Here is a 17,532-nt window from a genome sequence, read left to right on the forward strand (position 1 = left end):
ACAGCATGTCTGGACGTCTCCTCGGCCTCCTCAGTCTTCACCATCAGCTCTGCCAAGTACAATAGTGAGCTCACTTCTGGATGGGAGCTGGACTCTCGCTGCTCATATGAATCTCTTGGCTGCCATGGAGGAGGAAGAGAAGCATAACGGGTCTCTGATTACTCACAAAATGTCTCAGTTGTCTTTATAGTATACAACATGTGTGTGTGTGTGTGTGTGTGTGTGTGTGTGTGTGTGTGTGTGTGTGTGTGTGTGTGTGTGTGTGTGTGTGTGTGTGTGTGTGTGTGTGTGTGTGTGTGTGTGTGTGTGTGTGTGTGTGTGTGTGTGTATGTGTGTGTGTGTGCGTGTGTGTATCAAATTATTATTATTACTATAAAGAAGAGTTCAGCCGCATTGCAGTGTCTGCTGGAAATTAAAGAGAGTATAATGCACCAGTTAATTTTTATTCATTTTAAAAAATGTGACTTTTACCACCCTCTGCTGGTAAAAAAGGCTGATTTAAAACTTGCATACGGTAATATGACATATCTTGACATAGCCTGAGTATCTCTCATTTGAGCTTAATGGATACCTCTGGTTCAAATTGCATCTCGCAGATGGGGATAGGGGAAGAAGGTCAACTTGGACATGTTTTAGCTGTCTGCATGCTGATGAATCAATTTCATCTTGGCCCTCCTCCCTGAGGGGGACACTTGGCTACCAGTCCTCTGCTTCTGATCTCTCTCTCTCTCTCTCTCTCTCTCTCTCTCTCTCTCTCTCTCTCTCTCTCTCTCTCTCTCTCTCTCTCTCTCTCTCTCTCTTAATGGAAAAGCTAATTAAACTTCCTTCTTGTGGGAGTAATGTATTTCTCTTTTCAAACTGTGTTGTAATTATTAATCAGTTATGAATCTATTGAATACATCTATCATTATAGATACATCCTTCCTATTCATTGGGACCTATTTTTCTATTAAAATGATAATTTGTTAAGTCTTATCAATTCTGTTTTAATTACTTTTAAATTCATCACACTCTCAATGCAACGCGTTTTCCCATTTCCCAACTTTGCTGTGTGGTAGCCTAATTTGATTAACGTTACACAATAATGTAGGAATACGAATCATACGTACAGACTGACACGATTACTGTCTTTATTCATTTCCGTTTTGTCATATTTATTTAATGACAGAATTAAGTGATCACACTTTTATTTTGAAATACAAACGACGGAAGTTGGAGAGGGTCAAAAGTGTCTTATGCGCTTCCGCGTTGTAAGAAATCCAAAGAAGTACGATACGAGTTTCGCCTTTAGAACATTACTTGGCAGAAAAGGTACGTGAATGCCGGTTATTGACATCACTCTGGCTTTTTTCACGATACGTATATTCTTTACTTAACTTCTGATTGAAATGAGTGTGCTTTTGCAGTTAGCATGTATCGTAAACGTCCCACGATACACTCATTTACTAACACCTAGCTAGTTCGCTAATGTTAGCTAGAAGAAACCGCTACATGTCTTACTATGTCAGTGGACTTTGGTCGCGAAATAGCGATTGGTTTTTTTCCTAGCCTTTAAGACTCAAGTGAAAGATAGCTGAAAATCAAATAAAATCACAGGAGTTGGCTGTTGTTTATTGAACGCGCATTCTTTCCAGAATATTCGGTATTGTTTGCTTTGTTTTGACAGGAGCATCTCCGCTCAACCAGGCAGGAAAACAAGCGCCGGACAGTGGTGTAATGTCAGCTGACGCCCCCCTGCTGCTGAGCTGCTGACTATCACCTCCATCATTGTCATCGTCATGTCTCTGGGCGACAACCCTCACCTGCTGCTTGGCAGGATCCGCTTCCTTAACAGGTGCATTGAGTGTTTCAAGAGGAGCGAGGCGGTGCCGGAGTGCATGTGTTATGTCCCCAAAGAGGTCTGCTACAAGATCTGCAAGGATTCCTCGTCCGTCCCGTTCGCCTCCACCGGAGCATCTACAGGGGGCTCCAGCGTCGGCAAAACGCTCGTGTCCGTCTTTGACTGTCCACACCAGACCCCAAACATTAAGAAATTATCCAAGTACAACCTAGAACCAAAGAAAGGGACTTGCATCCGGACAACTGGGGAGGAGTACTGCAACAGCCAGGGCCTGTGGGTCAAAATCAATAAGGTAAGCGTCTGTCCCCCTGTTAAAGTCACTGAACCACTGCTGGGGTAGAAGAGAGGTGGATGAAGTGATGCACCCATCATGCCTATTGCCTACTGTACAAGTCTGTGGGGGCAGTTTTATGATCCGTGGTCGCTTCAGTTGGTCAGATAGATTCAGCAACGTTATAAGGTCAGGTGACTACCTGAATATACTGAATGACCAGCTCTTTCTACAATAGACTTTTTTATGCTCCTGCAGATGTTTTTAAATGTTTTCACCTCTCTGTGTGGGAGGAAAACACATGTTCACATAACGATGTCTGTGTCCAGGAACAGCTGGAGGAGCACCGTCCGGCCCAGGAGTTGGAGGAAGGCTGGATCCTGGTGTGTAAACACACGGAGGGAGGTGACAGGCTGGTGCCAGTGGAGTCACCGGAGACCATCAGTAGACAGCAGCAGCTCTTCGGCTACGACCACAAGCCCTGCAACAGGTGGGAGCAGGTGGTGGGTGTGGAGAACGCGCTCTACATCGGCTCCAAACCCAAAATCGCCGAATGCGATGATGCTGCCGTGCAGAAGCTAAGGTGAGCATGTTTGCGATGAGTCCAATCAGAGAGATCAGACGTTTTTGGTTTTGTTTAGCAGCAGATTGTCAAATTTAAGCTGTTGTTTCCCTTCAAAACTTCAAGGTATGTTCCTCCCACCTGGGCATACGAATGTGACGAAGACTTGGTGCATTACTTCTATGACCACATAGGGAAAGAGGATGAGAACCTGGGGAGTGTGAAGCAGTGCGTGACCAGCATCGACGTTTCCTCGTGTTCGGTGAGTCGCTTGTGCTCACGTATTTGTATGTTTTTGTTTTTCCCGACGTGGAGATTTGAAATCTGCAGCTGTGTACATTTAATACAAGTAATAGTAAACAATGTATGAGTATCAAGCAAACGTTCAGGTTGTGTCTGAAATCACTCACTTATTTACCACCTACTCTACCTGTACAGGAGGTGTATGTAGAGGACTATATAATGAGTTAATGGTAGGCAGTAATGTCTAGGGCTTTTATTGTGAAAGGCAAGAACAAAAGGAGCGGTATACGCCACCGTTGTCGATGCGTGTGTGGTGATGCGCTGCTCTGCTGACATTAAACGCGTGGATTTGTCTCAACTGTTCTGCTCTCTCTACTCATCTATCATCTTTCCTTGAGCGCAATGCATGATGGTATATCATGTTTGTCAGTGAGTGATTTCGCACGCAGCCACGGTCTTGTTTATCATCTGCTTTTCAGATCAAAGATTTGACAGAAATAGTACATAATGAAATCAACATTGAGTGGAATATACTTGTTAAAAACTACAAGAATAACAATGAAAAGAATAAGAACTACCAAAATGACAGGACAGTCAGTGAATGGTTTTACACATGGAATGACTTTAATATTTGCTGACAGGAGGATCCCAGTGGAGGGGCAAGTTGTCTGACAGACGGCGACACTGAAACTTACTGGGAGAGCGACGGCATGCAGGGACAACACTGGATCCGCCTGCACATGAAGAGAGGCACTGTGGTCAAGTACGTTTGTTTTGGGATATTTCTACAGTTGTGTGAACTTAAATCGTGCTGATACATTGTCTTAATCACATATATTGTGCTTCTCTTTGCTCTCCAGTAAACTCATATTGACAGTGGACTCTACAGACGACAACTACATGCCCAAACGAGTCACAGTGTTTGGAGGAGAGGGAGACAACCTGAAGAAGCTGAGTGACGTCACCATAGACGAGTGAGGCCTTTTCCTTCGCCTGACACTTAATTTTAATTCACACCTTCTGTATGCAGTTAGGGAAATAATATGATAATGAACTACATTATTATATATTATTATAATAGGAAAATATGATGGTAGGAACCTGAATCAACAGATCTGTTTAAAAGAAGGTCAATGTCTATCTGACATATTGTTCTTGCCCTGTCTAACTATGTGAAGCTCTTCTAAAGTAGATATAAAATACTATTTTTTTCCTATAATTTGTAACTATGAATTTGAATATCAAGCCAGTTGCATATTGTCTGTTTCACTACAGTTGCTTTGCACCACCTCTGCTCTTTTGTTGCCTCTAGCAACCTGATTGGAGAAGTATGTGTGCTGGAGGATATGACGTCTCACCTGCCAGTGATTGAGGTTCGGATTGAGGAATGTAGAGGTAAGGATTTTCAGCGTGTTTCTATTTAACGGGGTATTTCCTCTCATTTTGAAAACGTCTTCTTCTTCAGCTGCAAAAGCTTCTACAGTGTTTTTAATTAACCCATAAACGATGCTTTTGGCTCCACAGATGAGGGGATAGATGTCCGGATCAGAGGCTTGAAGATCAAGTCGTCCTGTGAAAGAGACCTCGGCCTGAACGCTGATGTCTTCCAGTCCTCTAACCTGGTGCGCTACCCCCGTCTGCAGGGCAACACGCCTGACGTCCTGTACCGCAGAGCACTGGTCATCCAAAGGTAACTTTCAAAAGGTTTTTAGAATTGTCATAAAAATGTATTTCTAATCAACTAGTAACTCCACAGTTATTTCAATCTCAGAAATACAATCGATTTGTCTTTTTTTGCTTGAAAGCGTTATGCAGTTCTCAGTGTTCATGTTGGTTCTTTTCTTCGGTCTCGCTCTCTGCAGGTTCATCTGTCTCCTGGACAGTGTGCTCCCACACCTGGTACCGGCCTGGGACTACAGCCTGGGTACCTTCAACCAGCTCAAAGTGAGTCAAAGCTTTTAAAATTAGACCGACACTGGACACCAATTCAGCAATAAGCAGCAATAAACCAGATTTATAGTAAATATACAACCAAGAGGTAGCACCCTGCCTCGCTTTCATTCAATGCCAGTGAAACGTTTTTTTTTTTGTTTTTTTTTAAATAAAAGCTTTATTCCACATCATTGAGAACTTTTCTCAAGGTCCCAGTCAAGGTAAAAGCTTGATGAGAAAATGCTAGACAAAGAAATTGCTCACTAATATTTAATACCTTTCCACTCACACGAGCTGATACATGAAGAGTCTTAAAAGACATCAAAATGACTTTGAAAATGACCTTCTCTGACACCTTCTAGAGCATCAAGCAGTTCCTGCTGCTGTCCAAACGCCGCTCGGCCCTCATCACACAGTGCCTGAAGGACTCGGAGACCAGCAAGCCAAACTTCATGCCCCGACTCTACATCAACAGACGTCTGGCCATGGAGCACAGGGACAACCCCTCTCTGGACACCAGCTGCAAGAACGCTGTGTTGAATCAGGTATGAAACGTGTTGTGAGTGGTGACTCCTCATAGGACTGTTGCGATAAGCAATAAATCAATTAATCGCATTGTTCTGCCCCCGCTTCAGTGTGTGTGTGGCGCGGTCTAGCCTGCTACGTCAGCTCGGCAGATAGCTAACTTTTCCCTTGTAAAGAATGAAGCAGCTTGTTTCCTTTCCAAAACTTTACTCAGGAAGCACTGTAAAACTGGACAGATACAAAATACATCTTTCAGTATATCATACAGAAAGCAGCTTCACAACAAATGTGCTAGCTTAAGGCTAACGTCTATGGGAAATTCCACTAAGATGCTAGCGATTAGCATATATGATAATAATACACATTCTGAACGGAATTGAATTAATTAACAAAGGTTTTCATTACTAGTATTTCTTAATACTTAATGATAAATAACTGTATGACATGTACTTACAGGCAAACGTGTTTTCTGGCCAACCAAATTAAGAGAAAAAAATACGCATTTAGTTGCTATTGTTTTGGTTTACGGGCTTTGTTTATGGTTGCCATGGTAACGTTCCGTGTTTTTGTCCGGCAACCGTTACCATGGCAGCCGTAAACAAAACATGAAACGGTTACCATGGCAACCGTTACCATGGCAACCATAAACAAAGACACCTAAACCAACACAACAGCAACTAAATGCCTATTTTTTTCTTTTTTTTAAATATATACATAACTTCGTCTTCGTCTCTCTCGACCTTGTTGTCTATGTTGTCTGCTGGTGACTCCTGGTTGGCAGTGACCTGTTCATTAAGGACTTCCTTCTCCTGCTGCTGGTCCAGGGTCTTCTTCTGGAGCTCTTCTTTGAGCTGAGTTAACTCAGCTCGGAGGCCCTAATTGTCTTCAATGCCAGTGTGGAGGTTAGACACCAGCTCCTGGTTGGATGAGACCTGTTTGTCTTTCAGGTCCTCCAAGTCTTTGAGTAGTGCAGTTTTTCCAGAGCCTCCTTCTGCTGCTCCTGCTGCAGGATCTTGCACTGGTACCGTTTTTTGAGCTGAGCTAATTGGGCTCAGAGGCCTTGAGTGACTTGCTTCTCATCATGGAGGTTAATGTAGTTCTGCCGGCAGGCTGAGCCCTGTAAATTCAGGATCTCACTCATATCATTTAAGGCCTCCTCTTTCTCAGAGAGGTCTTCTTTCAGGGTCTGGATCTCCTCCTGCAGCTGGCGGATAAGAACAGCCTTCTCATGGGTGACCTCTATCTCAGCCTGGAGGTTCATGAAGTTCTCCAGGCTGGTTGAGGACTTCAGGTTCTCCTCTTTCTGGAAGTTCTGGGGGTCACTTGCTCTCTCCACTTTTTCGCGGAAGGCCTTCTCCCGATTGAAAAACACTTCTTTAAGGGTCTTCTGCCGTTTCAGCTCGTAAGCGAGCTCCATCCTCTTGCTGTGCTCGCCAGCGCTTATTTTGCTGCTGCCGATGCTCAGCTACTGTAGTTAACATCCGATTTATTTATTGTTTCGGTTGTGTGTGTTTTTATTCAAGTGCATTTTTGTTAAACTGGATTGAGAGTCCATTTTATTTATTGTTTTTGGTTGTTTTATTTATTTGGGATATTTTAAATGTTTTCCAGTTCTCATGTTAAATATTCTTTAGAAATAAACGTTTTGATCTTTGAAAGGGTGTACTTGCATTACCGGTATACCAGTTGAAAATAGTCTCAAAACGGCAATATTATCGCTTATCGCAATCAATCCTGGGACAATTAATCGCCAAGTAAAATTTGTTATCATGACAGGCCTAACTCCTCGTTCTTCTGTGTGATGATGAGGTGCATTTATCCAAAAAATTAGGATCGATGTACCGTATTACGAGTGCTGTTACTATCGCCTTGTGAATTTTCTTTCTCCTTGCAGGTATATGAAGGCCTCAAGCCGTCCGACAAATTTGAGAAGACTCTGGATTATAGGTGTGCATTTTAAGGCTTCCCATGTGACATCCTTGCCTGAATATAATATCAATTGAGGGCAAATCTAACTGTACCATCTTTCCTGTTGGTTTGTCAGGTGGCCTGCTCGGTATGACCAGTGGTGGGAATGTAAGTTCATCGCGGAGGGAATCATTGACCAGGGGGGTGGATTTCGGGACAGCCTAGCGGATATGTCTGAGGAGCTGTGCCCCAGCTCAGCTGACTGCCCTTTGCCCCTGCCATTCTTCAGCCGTACATCCAACCAGGTATTAGCAAGTAACCATCACAGCCTGCGCGCAGTCAAGATCTGACTAAGACGGTGTTCTCATTGGCTGTGGCTTTGTTTCTTGACCTCCTGGTCTCTCAGGGTGCCTTAGAGGCCAGAGATTACTACGTCCCCAACCCGTCGTGTAAAGAGTTCCATAAGTACGAGTGGATCGGTCAGCTCATGGGAGCTGCTCTCAGAGGGAAAGACTTCTTGGTGAGTGATGGTTATCCTCCACCCATTGTAGGTTGTTAACATCACTACAAAGTAAGAATGGGTGGATGTAAGGACTTGATTCTCTGTTCACACCCTGCAGGTCTTGGCTCTGCCTGGGCTGGTGTGGAAGCAGCTGACTGGGGAGGCTGTCAGCTGGAGTAAAGATTTCCCCGCTGTAGACTCTGTACTGGTGAGGACATTTAAACAATGACACCTGCCTAACATGTAATGTAATGTTAATTACTGACTGAGTGTTATGCTTCTACAGCACTTTTATATCATTTGCGTTGCTACCGAAATCTTAATCTGCGCCACAGATTCAAATTTAAATAATTTTGAATGTGATGTGCGTTCAGGTGAACCTGCTGGACGCCATGGAGAACATGGACCAGGAAACGTACGAGTTCAGGTTTGGTGAGGAGCTGGTGTACACCACCCTGCGGAGTGACGGCCAGATGGTGGAGCTCATCCCCGGGGGCAGCAACGTGGCCGTTCACTACGAGGACCGCAGCGAGTTCATCCGCCTGGTGCAGAAGGCTCGGCTAGAGGAGAGCAAGCAGCAGGTGGGACTTACTGCCTTTCTATACGTTGCTGATACGAGAGTGGTTATCTTTTTATTCTTAGAGCGGCTAACAATGAAGCGTGTGCATGTGCCTCTTTGTCTGTATGTGTATCACAGATTGCAGCCATGCAGGCGGGGCTGCTGAAGGTGGTTCCTCAGGCAGTGCTAGACCTGCTCACCTGGCAGGAAGTGGAAAAGAAAGTATGTGGAGACCCTGAGATTACCGTGGAGGCCCTGAAACGACTGAGTGAGTGTCCACATTAGATCTAGTTTAGATTTATCTCAGCCTCTTTGAAAGTAAATGCATATTTTCCACACCGATTGAAGAGGCGACGCTGTATTTGTTTTTAGCCATGTTAGCACTAGAAGTCCACTATTTTGGTGCAGACTGAAGTACTATGAAGTGTTGTTTTGATATCTATGGTGACCAGATGAGGAATCCCGACAACGTTTCTTTTAGCACCACCATGAGATTTATTTGCAGACATTCATATCTCCCTCAGTTTAAATCATCATCAGTCAAACAGGATGTAAACAATCCAAAAAAACACTTCATTTGGAGGTTAAACCGTAAGTGAAGTTCATAAGCAAAAGCCCCACACGTGCTTGATTGTAGGTCCTCTTCAATGAAATGCTGTAGTGTGGACTCATTGCAATGCATTAATGTTGTTTCTATCTCCTGATCAGCACGCTATGAAGACCTGGAACAAAGTGACGTTAGAGTGCAATACTTATGGGAAGCACTGACGAGCTTCACCAATGGTCAGTTCACTGTTGTTTGCTTGTCAGACTTTAACAGCGCATGTGTGTTTGTTATGCTGTAAACTGATGAGACGAGGGATATTGATGGCGAGTGCTCGGTGACCGACAACGATTTTGAATTTTGTTTTCAGAGGATCGCAGCAGGTTTCTGAGGTTTGTAACTGGTAGAAGTCGCCTTCCTGCGCCCATCTATGTCTTTCCTGACAAACAAGGGTGAGTGCATCATCCCGTAGATAAAAATATTGAACATATACTGCTGTTTACTTACTGTTCAATTTCCTGTGTCCTGATTTAGCTCTGAAACGACCGATGCACTTCCACAGTCCTCCACGTGTTCCAGCACTCTTTATTTACCCAACTACCCAAGGTATTTTAGTTTACTGTAATTTGCACATGCATAGTCTGTTAGTTGTGTTGAATTAAACTTGTTTTTACTGTGCTATACCAAGAAGTTAAATGCCAGTTGCTTTCACAATCCACTCTTCAGTTAATTCCATATGCTGTATATATGTGTATTTATAAGTTTATAAAATGCTATTAACTTTTAGTCAAACTGCTTCTTGTTGACAGTAATGTTATATTTACAGTATAGCCTCCAATCTTTTCTTGTGCTCTTGTTCGTTCTGTTCTTCAGTGCAAAGGTATGTGAGGAGAAGCTGCGTTATGCTGCTTACAACTGCGTGGCCATCGACACCGACATGAGCCCCTGGGAAGAATGATCTGTATGCTGCTTTAATGAACAAACACTTTATGGACCGCTGTCAAATGGATAGAAATCTTGTGTATCACCATATCTACACAACTGCCAATTAATCCTAGCTGTATATAATAAAGAACTGGAAAATGGATTACTTTTTATAATTTTCTTGAAAGAAACATTAAATTAGTGGATGTGTTTAAAGTGTGTTTATAAAAGGGTTTAAACGTGCAGTCTTGACATTGTCAATGGACATCATAAGAAGCTGTCTCACCTTCTACAATTACAGCAGGTCACTGATAATAAATACTGAACTGCAGATGGCAGTTAAGTAACTTCATGAACCACAAATCACTACATTCAGAGAGAGTCAAAATGCAAAACAAAACTTTAATATCAGTCTAATACATCTTTGACATGCAAAACCAGGTTTTTGGGCAGATTACTGAGCAGATTTTAAAGTATTCAGAAATTGGAATTTTATGTCACCTATTATGGAGCAAATACACAACAATGAGATCAATTAAACTAATCTGAAATGTTTTTGAATAATTTCATCAACATTTTAATTATCTGTAATCACCTGCTGTATCTGTAGATTGATACATATATAATATATATATATATAATATATATGTATAAGTATATATATATACTTATAATATATAAGTTAAAAGGTAAAACATATCCATTTTATAAATTTAATGTAATCATATTTAAGGTTTTTATGACAATACGTTATTTGTAAAATGTCAAGTTTCTGTTTTATTTCACTTTTGTACACTAAAATAATTCATTTTGACAGGCTTGTTAAAGAGAATATCATTATTAAGGTGCAAAGTAAATAAATACTTTTACTCAACTACTCAACTTCTCCGCCACTACATCAAACATTGTACTTTTCTACTCTATTACAGTTATTTTATAACTTCAGTTAATTTGCAGGTTTAAATAATAATACAAAATCTAAAAATAAATGAAATCATAGATAAGCAACTGGGCAATATACACAGTTATTTAATGTATTCACACAGTTGCCAGCTACAATATTTAAGTGATGTATACATTAATACATCAATAATTATAATCAATAATATACATTTTATTCATTTGAAATGGGCCATTCTGCATAGTCAGTCCATTTTTACTTTTGGTAGGCTACTTTAAGTATATTTTTATGCTAATATTTTAGTAATTTTATTCAAGCAGGTCTTTTACTTGCAACAGAGTATTTATATACTGTGACATTACTTTGTCAGTATGTTAAAACTATGTAAGTTAAAAAAAGTTCCGAGTAACTCCATCTTCCAAAACCTCACTCGAACAAAATACCGTTCGCCGAGCTAGTGAATTCTCGCGAGAACAACTTCCTTCAAACCTCCCCATGAGCCTTTGCGAGTCCTCTTTCTAGCCGGCGCCTGAGAATGGGTACGTGTTTTCATGCTCGGGTTACAGGGAGAATCCTCGTCCATCTACTGTTTTATCGAAGGAATATTTCTATAATGGTTTGGCACATTGATGATTAATGTTATTTCTACAAACGTAAGGGTAACTTGGCTGTCTACAGCTACTTTGTAGTATTTTAATGGAGCAATTTGCAAAGGATGTCTGGAGTGCTCCAAGATGGCTGCTCTCGTTGGCGATGTAGTTAGCTTCTTGTGCTTAAGTGTGCTATAAAACGGCACTCTATAGCTGTTTGAGACTTAATGATATTTAAGGTGGATTGAGCGTTGTGTACTCAACTCGGCCGTTAATGTTGTGTTGACAGTTTTTAACAGCGCCGAGTTAATACACGGGTAACGTTACTGTTAGCATTGGCTAGCAGGATGGCCGTGATCATGTCACGCTGCTACACTGAAACATTTAGGGACTAGTGACATGCAGTTGGGTGTATCTATCTTATGTTATGTTAAAATTGTAATTACGTAAACTGTAACTTGTGTTTCTTGGACTTGTGAAGAACTCACAACTGTTGATATCCGATCTCGCATGTATAGGGGCTGAGTTAGAAGCACATGCATCAAGGTGTAGTGGTTGAGTAGAAACCAAGCAAAGCAACAGACGTCGGGGCCAATTTAGCTATTAAGCAGCATATAATTGCTTGAGCAACATGATGAAACTAATGGAATCCTAATTAACATTGTGGACAACCTATACCTTGGAGAACTGATTGCTCAAGCATAGAAACAAATTCTGAGTTGAATTTCACCTGAGTTGTCTGATGAACTAAAGTGTGGTTCTTATTTTAATCACCTATTCAGGTATCTCAAGGGACAACTGGCATAAGCGCCGCAAGACTGGCGGTAAACGCAAGCCCTACCACAAGAAAAGGAAGTATGAGCTTGGACGCCCTCCTGCAAACACAAAAGTAAGAATAAGCCGGTGTTTACCTGCTTTAAACTGACTTTATGTGAAGTGGCGTGGATGAAGAAAACACGACCTTAGGTTTGTCTTTTTTGAGCCGTTTTGGTTCAAAGTTTTAGACTTACCAATGCTAGGACTTGTCATAGTTACACTGACACGCTTCAAAAAAATATACGTATAGTACAGTTTTCTGTTAACCATCAGAATTAAATCTTTACAAATAAAGAACCTGAATCTATTGGTGGTCTAATTTTACAATGTCTTTCTTTAGATTGGACCTCGTCGCATCCACACAGTGAGGGTCCGTGGTGGAAACAAGAAGTATCGTGCTCTCAGGCTCGACGTTGGTAACTTCTCATGGGGATCTGAGTGTAAGTAAATGCCATGTTCATGTCATGGGTCTGATCTGTCATGTTACACACACACCTTTCTATGATGATAACTTGTCCAGTTCTGCTACTGAATGCAAGTGCTGATATCAAAGACACCTGAGAAAGCTCTGCATTGCATTTTTAAAGATGTATCTTATCCATGTTAAGGTGGAGGTGGTTGCTTTGACTAAAGGCTGTTTTGTGTTTACCCAGGCTGCACACGCAAGACCAGGATCATTGATGTGGTCTATAATGCCTCAAACAACGAGCTGGTCAGAACCAAGACCCTGGTAAAGAACTGCATCGTCCTGGTTGACAGCCTTCCCTACAGGCAGTGGTATGAGGCCCACTTTGCCACTCCTCTGGGACGCAAAAAGGGAGCCAAGCTGGTAGGTTGGGGAAATGCATGTCTCATATACACTGTTTTTATTCTGTGGTGAGAAACCTAACTGTGGCAGGTAACTCTTATTTTAGCATTGTGATTCTTCTATCATAGCTGATCAAAACTTCAAGACTCTTGCCCCATGTGCAGATCAATTAGAGGATGCTATCTTCATAAAGATCCCACTTACACGTACTAGTAGAACGTGATGCTCAAGAGTTGCATACATGTAAAATGGTGGTGTTTATTATATATGTACAATGCAAACCTGTAGTTGCACCTTGCCCACAATTCCAGTCCAACTCATTCCATGTCTTTCCATGAAGATAACTTTGTCCAGTTCTGCTACTGAATGAAAGTGGTGATAATGATGACTCTGAGAAAGACCCATTACCTGCCATGCCTTCCTCTGCAGTGTTAACAGCAGCTCAAGTGTTTCACATCACTCCAATAAGCTTCATTCCCTTTTTTCCCATAGACTGCTGAGGAGGAAGAGGTCCTGAACAAGAAGAGGTCAAAGAGGACCCAGAAGAAGTACGATGAGCGTAAAAAGACAGCCAAGATCAGCACCCTTTTGGAGGAGCAGTTCCAGCAGGGAAAACTTCTTGGTGAGTCAACATGTGTATTGTTCTAGTAGCTTTCCCCAAAACCTCTCTCTCCCAGAGGTGAATTTCAAAGAAATGTCATCAACTCTTGTCTTGACGCATGTTTAAATGCAATATTCCTTTTGGCATGGGGAAATTGTCGAGCTGATCCGGTGGGATTACTCACTCAGTTTCATTTTGATTTCATTAGAATGAATTTCTCATTGTGGTAAAGGAATCTGGAAAAGACCGTTTTGAGTGGTCTCTTTATGTACGACTTACTTGACTTTATGACAAAGATGATACAATCAAACGGTTACATTATACGTGCTATCAGGTCCAAGTCTTTCCATGAAGATAACTTTGTCCAGTTCTGCTACTGAATGAAAGTGGTGATAATGATGACTCTGAGAAAGACCTGTTACCTACAGACATCTGCTGCACTCTTAAGTTATAAATTAGACCTCTGTTGCCTTTTAAACCAGGCACTTGGCTGTGAAGTGACAGACGGAGGGCTGTTGACTATTTGAATGCCTCCACGTGTGGATTAGTATACCAGTGGGGGACGTGTCGGATCTGGAGAATCCCACTCTTGTCACTTGTACTGCTGAATGTATTATATTAATGCTAAAATTATTAATCCATTATCTTCTAGTCTAACATTTCTGCAACCTCAAAGCTGACCATCACCAGAGATGATTTAATTTAAGCACCATTTCCCGCTTTTTGCCACCATGACTGATTTTCCCATCTTCCTTCCTGCAGCTTGCATCGCCTCCAGACCCGGCCAGTGCGGCAGGGCAGATGGCTACATCCTGGAAGGCAAGGAGCTTGAGTTCTACCTGAGGAAGATCAAGGCCAAGAAAGGCAAATAGATGTACAGCTGTTTGATACGTCAATAAAATCAAAACACCCCCAACTGCCTGCTGTCACTGCTTCCTTCTTTTTCAGTGTGTTTGTGATGTTAAACTCATCAAATGCAACATGTTTGATCTAATAAGCAGGGTTTGGTAACACATGGCCCTTTTATTTTAAATGTAATGTTTACATAACTACTTTTTAATTGTTTAAGTGTTACACATATGGCTGTAGCAATGAATGAAGAGCTGGGAGACTAGGATCTATACAGGGTGTTTGTTTTCCTGGAATATTAAATGTGCTGGTCAGTATACTGTATGCTTATGTACATGAATCCACCATAAAGATCCTAAAAATGCTAAATTCTTCAGAATAGAACTATTGATTGTTCACATTATACTCTTATTGGCAGTGGTTATTAGGTTTCTTAGTAGCAGAAATTCTAAAAATGAACATTTTAATATGAAATTAATATTTAACCAGGATTTCCACCCACCTTGCCCATAAATGTGTTAGTGATCTGGCCCTAATTCAGTAGCCATAGGTTGTATTGCTACAGAGAACATGGCTTGTCTTTATAATATTCTGTCGTGTAGATTCTTAAAAGAAATCCTTGAACTCATTAATCCAGACCTTAATATGACTGTAAAGAGTAGAACGATACTAACTTTAAAAACTGTATCTCACCCAATCATACAAGTTTGTATGATTGTTGTAGAACCTGTTCTCCATATAGTGTCCTTCACAGTCTAGATTTGAGTCCACATCCATATTGACACTGAACCAGGGGCGTCAGCAGCATTTGATATGGGGGGGGGGGGTCCTTTAGGCGTTCTAGAGATACAGCCAAAATAAAAAAAGATTTTAACCCTAACTAAATTTCTGCTTATATCTCGGGAACGGAGGGTCGTAGAGACTCTGAGGAAGTAACCCCAACCCTAACCTGTCTAATTATAATTAATCATGATAGGCAAATTGACATTAATAATTTAGTATTAGTATGGGTAGCGTCCCAATAATTCTGTTCTGAAATGGCATTGCGTTTGATTCATATTGCCTATTTACATTATTTCTATTGTTTCCTCTAATTTGATACAAAGTAGGGCCTGTTAGTTGTTACGTCTTGTTAATGCACCACTGCACTGGGAGGAAAGAGACGCTGAAGAACTGAAGAAGAAAAGTTTTACAAGGTAACTCAAAAGCATACATAGCAACCCTGAGAGGTATTTCTGGGACAATCCCCAGCCAAAGCTGCCTAAAAGTAAATTAATACATCCATCATAGATATTAATATTATGTTGTTGATTTTTTTTTTTTTTTTTGTAGTGGTGTTTTCTCAATGCATCCAGATATTCATGAATGAGAGTTTGCATTGTGAAATGAGATTCAGGGGTTTAATCTTTCGGCCTGCCTTTGATTAGCACTTATTTAATGTGCTTCACACTCTCTTTCCTATTTGCACACTAGACATTCCAGTGTATGAGACTTGGCTGTAATCAATTGCATGTTGATCTCAGATAATAGATACAATGATACCTCATCAATGAGCATTTTGCCCCGGAGGTTGTGTAAGGTAACACATTTTTTCAAACATGGCATCACCAACACCTTTACAGGTTTCATCGATATAAAAGGATTGTCAAGTGGAAAAAATATGAATATATAGTTAAGTTACAAAGTGTTAGAAGTGCCTACAATCGTAAAATGAATTACATCAAAATATAATAATAATAAAATAGTATTAACAGAATGACAAGACCAAATAAGGGAGACAAGAAACACAATATATATCATACATATTGTAGCCTACAAGGGGGGAAAGCATAGCTCTGTCTTAGCTGCCATTCAGATTAGTGGGAAATTCTCTTATAACGTATACATTATAGAAACGTTGGGCTTTGGCTCCTTTTAGTATTTTTGAAAGATTTCAAGTATATTTTAAATTCACTTAAAATTCAAATAAATGTGGGGGATGACTTCAGGATTCTACTATTGTGATTGAAAAATTTTGCAAGACATAGACTTACATTACAACAGAGTTCATCATTTTTGTTTTGCAATGTCATTCCAAATATTATATTATCTTAAGAAATAGCAACTGAAAATTATGATATTTTCCTTTTGATCCAGTTGTGAATATCGAACCAAAATGTCTATACAATATGAGAAAAATACATGGTCCGTAGTTTCAACATTCTCACAAAGCGAATACAGCTTATCATCAAAGTTGAAACATATTCAGAAGAATTCCTTAGAGGGATAAATGTTGTACATAATACAACCAGTAAATAATTCTTCAGTTAGAAAGTTCCTTATTAAACGATTATTAAATGTGTTTTCCAGGTTTAATATCCCTTGGATTAATAATGAGGGCAATTGTGGCTCTATGGATTTTTGTCAGAAGTAAACATTCTTGAGGAAGTGGTTAAGTAAAATCTGACTTAGAGGGGTTGAAACTATGTTTTGTGCAAAATTGTTCAGAATTTAAGAGGTTACCATCAGCATCCATTAAGTCAGTTATAGACCATATATTTCTCTCATACCAACATCCATAAAATAAAGATTTGTTCCTGTACAATACATATCTACTATTCCATAATGTAGTCATATTAGGGTTAAAAGTTGTGTAAATATAACATTTTCCAATACAACAGTATTTGTTTGTGAAATTCTGATCATGACACAGGTCGTTAATAATAAAAAAAGTCAGCGATAAGAAGAAGAAATCTGAATCTTCCAATCTTATTAAATATATTATTTGGAATACACTTAGACTTCTCTTTATTGACCCCTTTGGGATGACTCCTGCAAGGAAATTGGATTTCCAGCAGCTTAAGTATAAGTATAAGATAAACAAAAAACTCTTAGCTAAATAAATATAGAAAGTAAACAATAAAGAGTAAACAATAAACTCTTAGCTAAATATTGAAGGTAAACAATAGACAGTAAACAATAAACTCTTTGCTAAATATATATCAAGTAGAGATAAGAATACAAGTCAAAGAAAAATAAGTTAAGTGTAGAGAACTGTATAGAGGATAAATATAGATAATTAGAGATAAAATATATAGGACTTTATATGGCATTGTGTTTTATACAGTGGATAAATGACATTAGCGGCAATTAGCAGTTAAATTAAATTATTGCATTT

General features: G+C 40.3%; 2 protein-coding genes across 2 annotated transcripts; both read left to right on the forward strand.

Annotated features, from left to right (window-relative positions):
- Window positions 1-1,215: 1,215 nt before the first annotated feature.
- On the forward strand, window positions 1,216-9,973 carry hectd3 (HECT domain containing 3). Its single transcript, XM_084007279.1, has 20 exons — window positions 1,216-1,311; window positions 1,667-2,132; window positions 2,441-2,694; window positions 2,800-2,935; window positions 3,558-3,679; window positions 3,777-3,890; window positions 4,229-4,311; window positions 4,441-4,606; window positions 4,779-4,860; window positions 5,211-5,393; window positions 7,268-7,320; window positions 7,418-7,586; window positions 7,688-7,801; window positions 7,902-7,991; window positions 8,158-8,364; window positions 8,481-8,610; window positions 9,051-9,125; window positions 9,257-9,338; window positions 9,421-9,492; window positions 9,760-9,973. Exons 2-20 carry the CDS (start codon window positions 1,779-1,781, stop codon window positions 9,842-9,844), a joined length of 2,571 nt encoding a protein of 856 aa, XP_083863405.1. The 5' UTR covers window positions 1,216-1,311; window positions 1,667-1,778; the 3' UTR covers window positions 9,845-9,973.
- A 1,195-nt stretch (window positions 9,974-11,168) lies between these two features.
- Window positions 11,169-14,438, forward strand: LOC311011880 (small ribosomal subunit protein eS8). Its single transcript, XM_084007072.1, has 6 exons — window positions 11,169-11,250; window positions 12,084-12,190; window positions 12,458-12,557; window positions 12,771-12,946; window positions 13,418-13,547; window positions 14,289-14,438. The coding sequence occupies exons 1-6, from the start codon at window positions 11,247-11,249 to the stop codon at window positions 14,396-14,398; spliced, it is 627 nt and encodes a 208-aa protein (XP_083863198.1). The 5' UTR covers window positions 11,169-11,246; the 3' UTR covers window positions 14,399-14,438.
- Window positions 14,439-17,532: the final 3,094 nt, after the last annotated feature.

This window comes from Eutrigla gurnardus (assembly GCF_963514095.1).
Source record: "Eutrigla gurnardus genome assembly, chromosome: 4".
Lineage (NCBI taxonomy): Eukaryota > Metazoa > Chordata > Actinopteri > Perciformes > Triglidae > Eutrigla > Eutrigla gurnardus.

Coding starts and splice junctions, on each gene's coding strand:
- LOC311011880 (XM_084007072.1), top strand. Junction 12,191..12,457: donor GCCCTCCTGCAAACACAAAA/GTAAGAATAAGC, acceptor GTCTTTCTTTAG/ATTGGACCTCGTCGCATCCA. Junction 12,947..13,417: donor GCAAAAAGGGAGCCAAGCTG/GTAGGTTGGGGA, acceptor TTTTTCCCATAG/ACTGCTGAGGAGGAAGAGGT.
- hectd3 (XM_084007279.1), top strand. CDS start 1,779: ATGTCTCTGGGCGACAACCCTCACCTGCTGCTTGGCAGGATCCGCTTC. Junction 4,861..5,210: donor GTACCTTCAACCAGCTCAAA/GTGAGTCAAAGC, acceptor GACACCTTCTAG/AGCATCAAGCAGTTCCTGCT. Junction 8,611..9,050: donor GGAGGCCCTGAAACGACTGA/GTGAGTGTCCAC, acceptor TCTCCTGATCAG/CACGCTATGAAGACCTGGAA.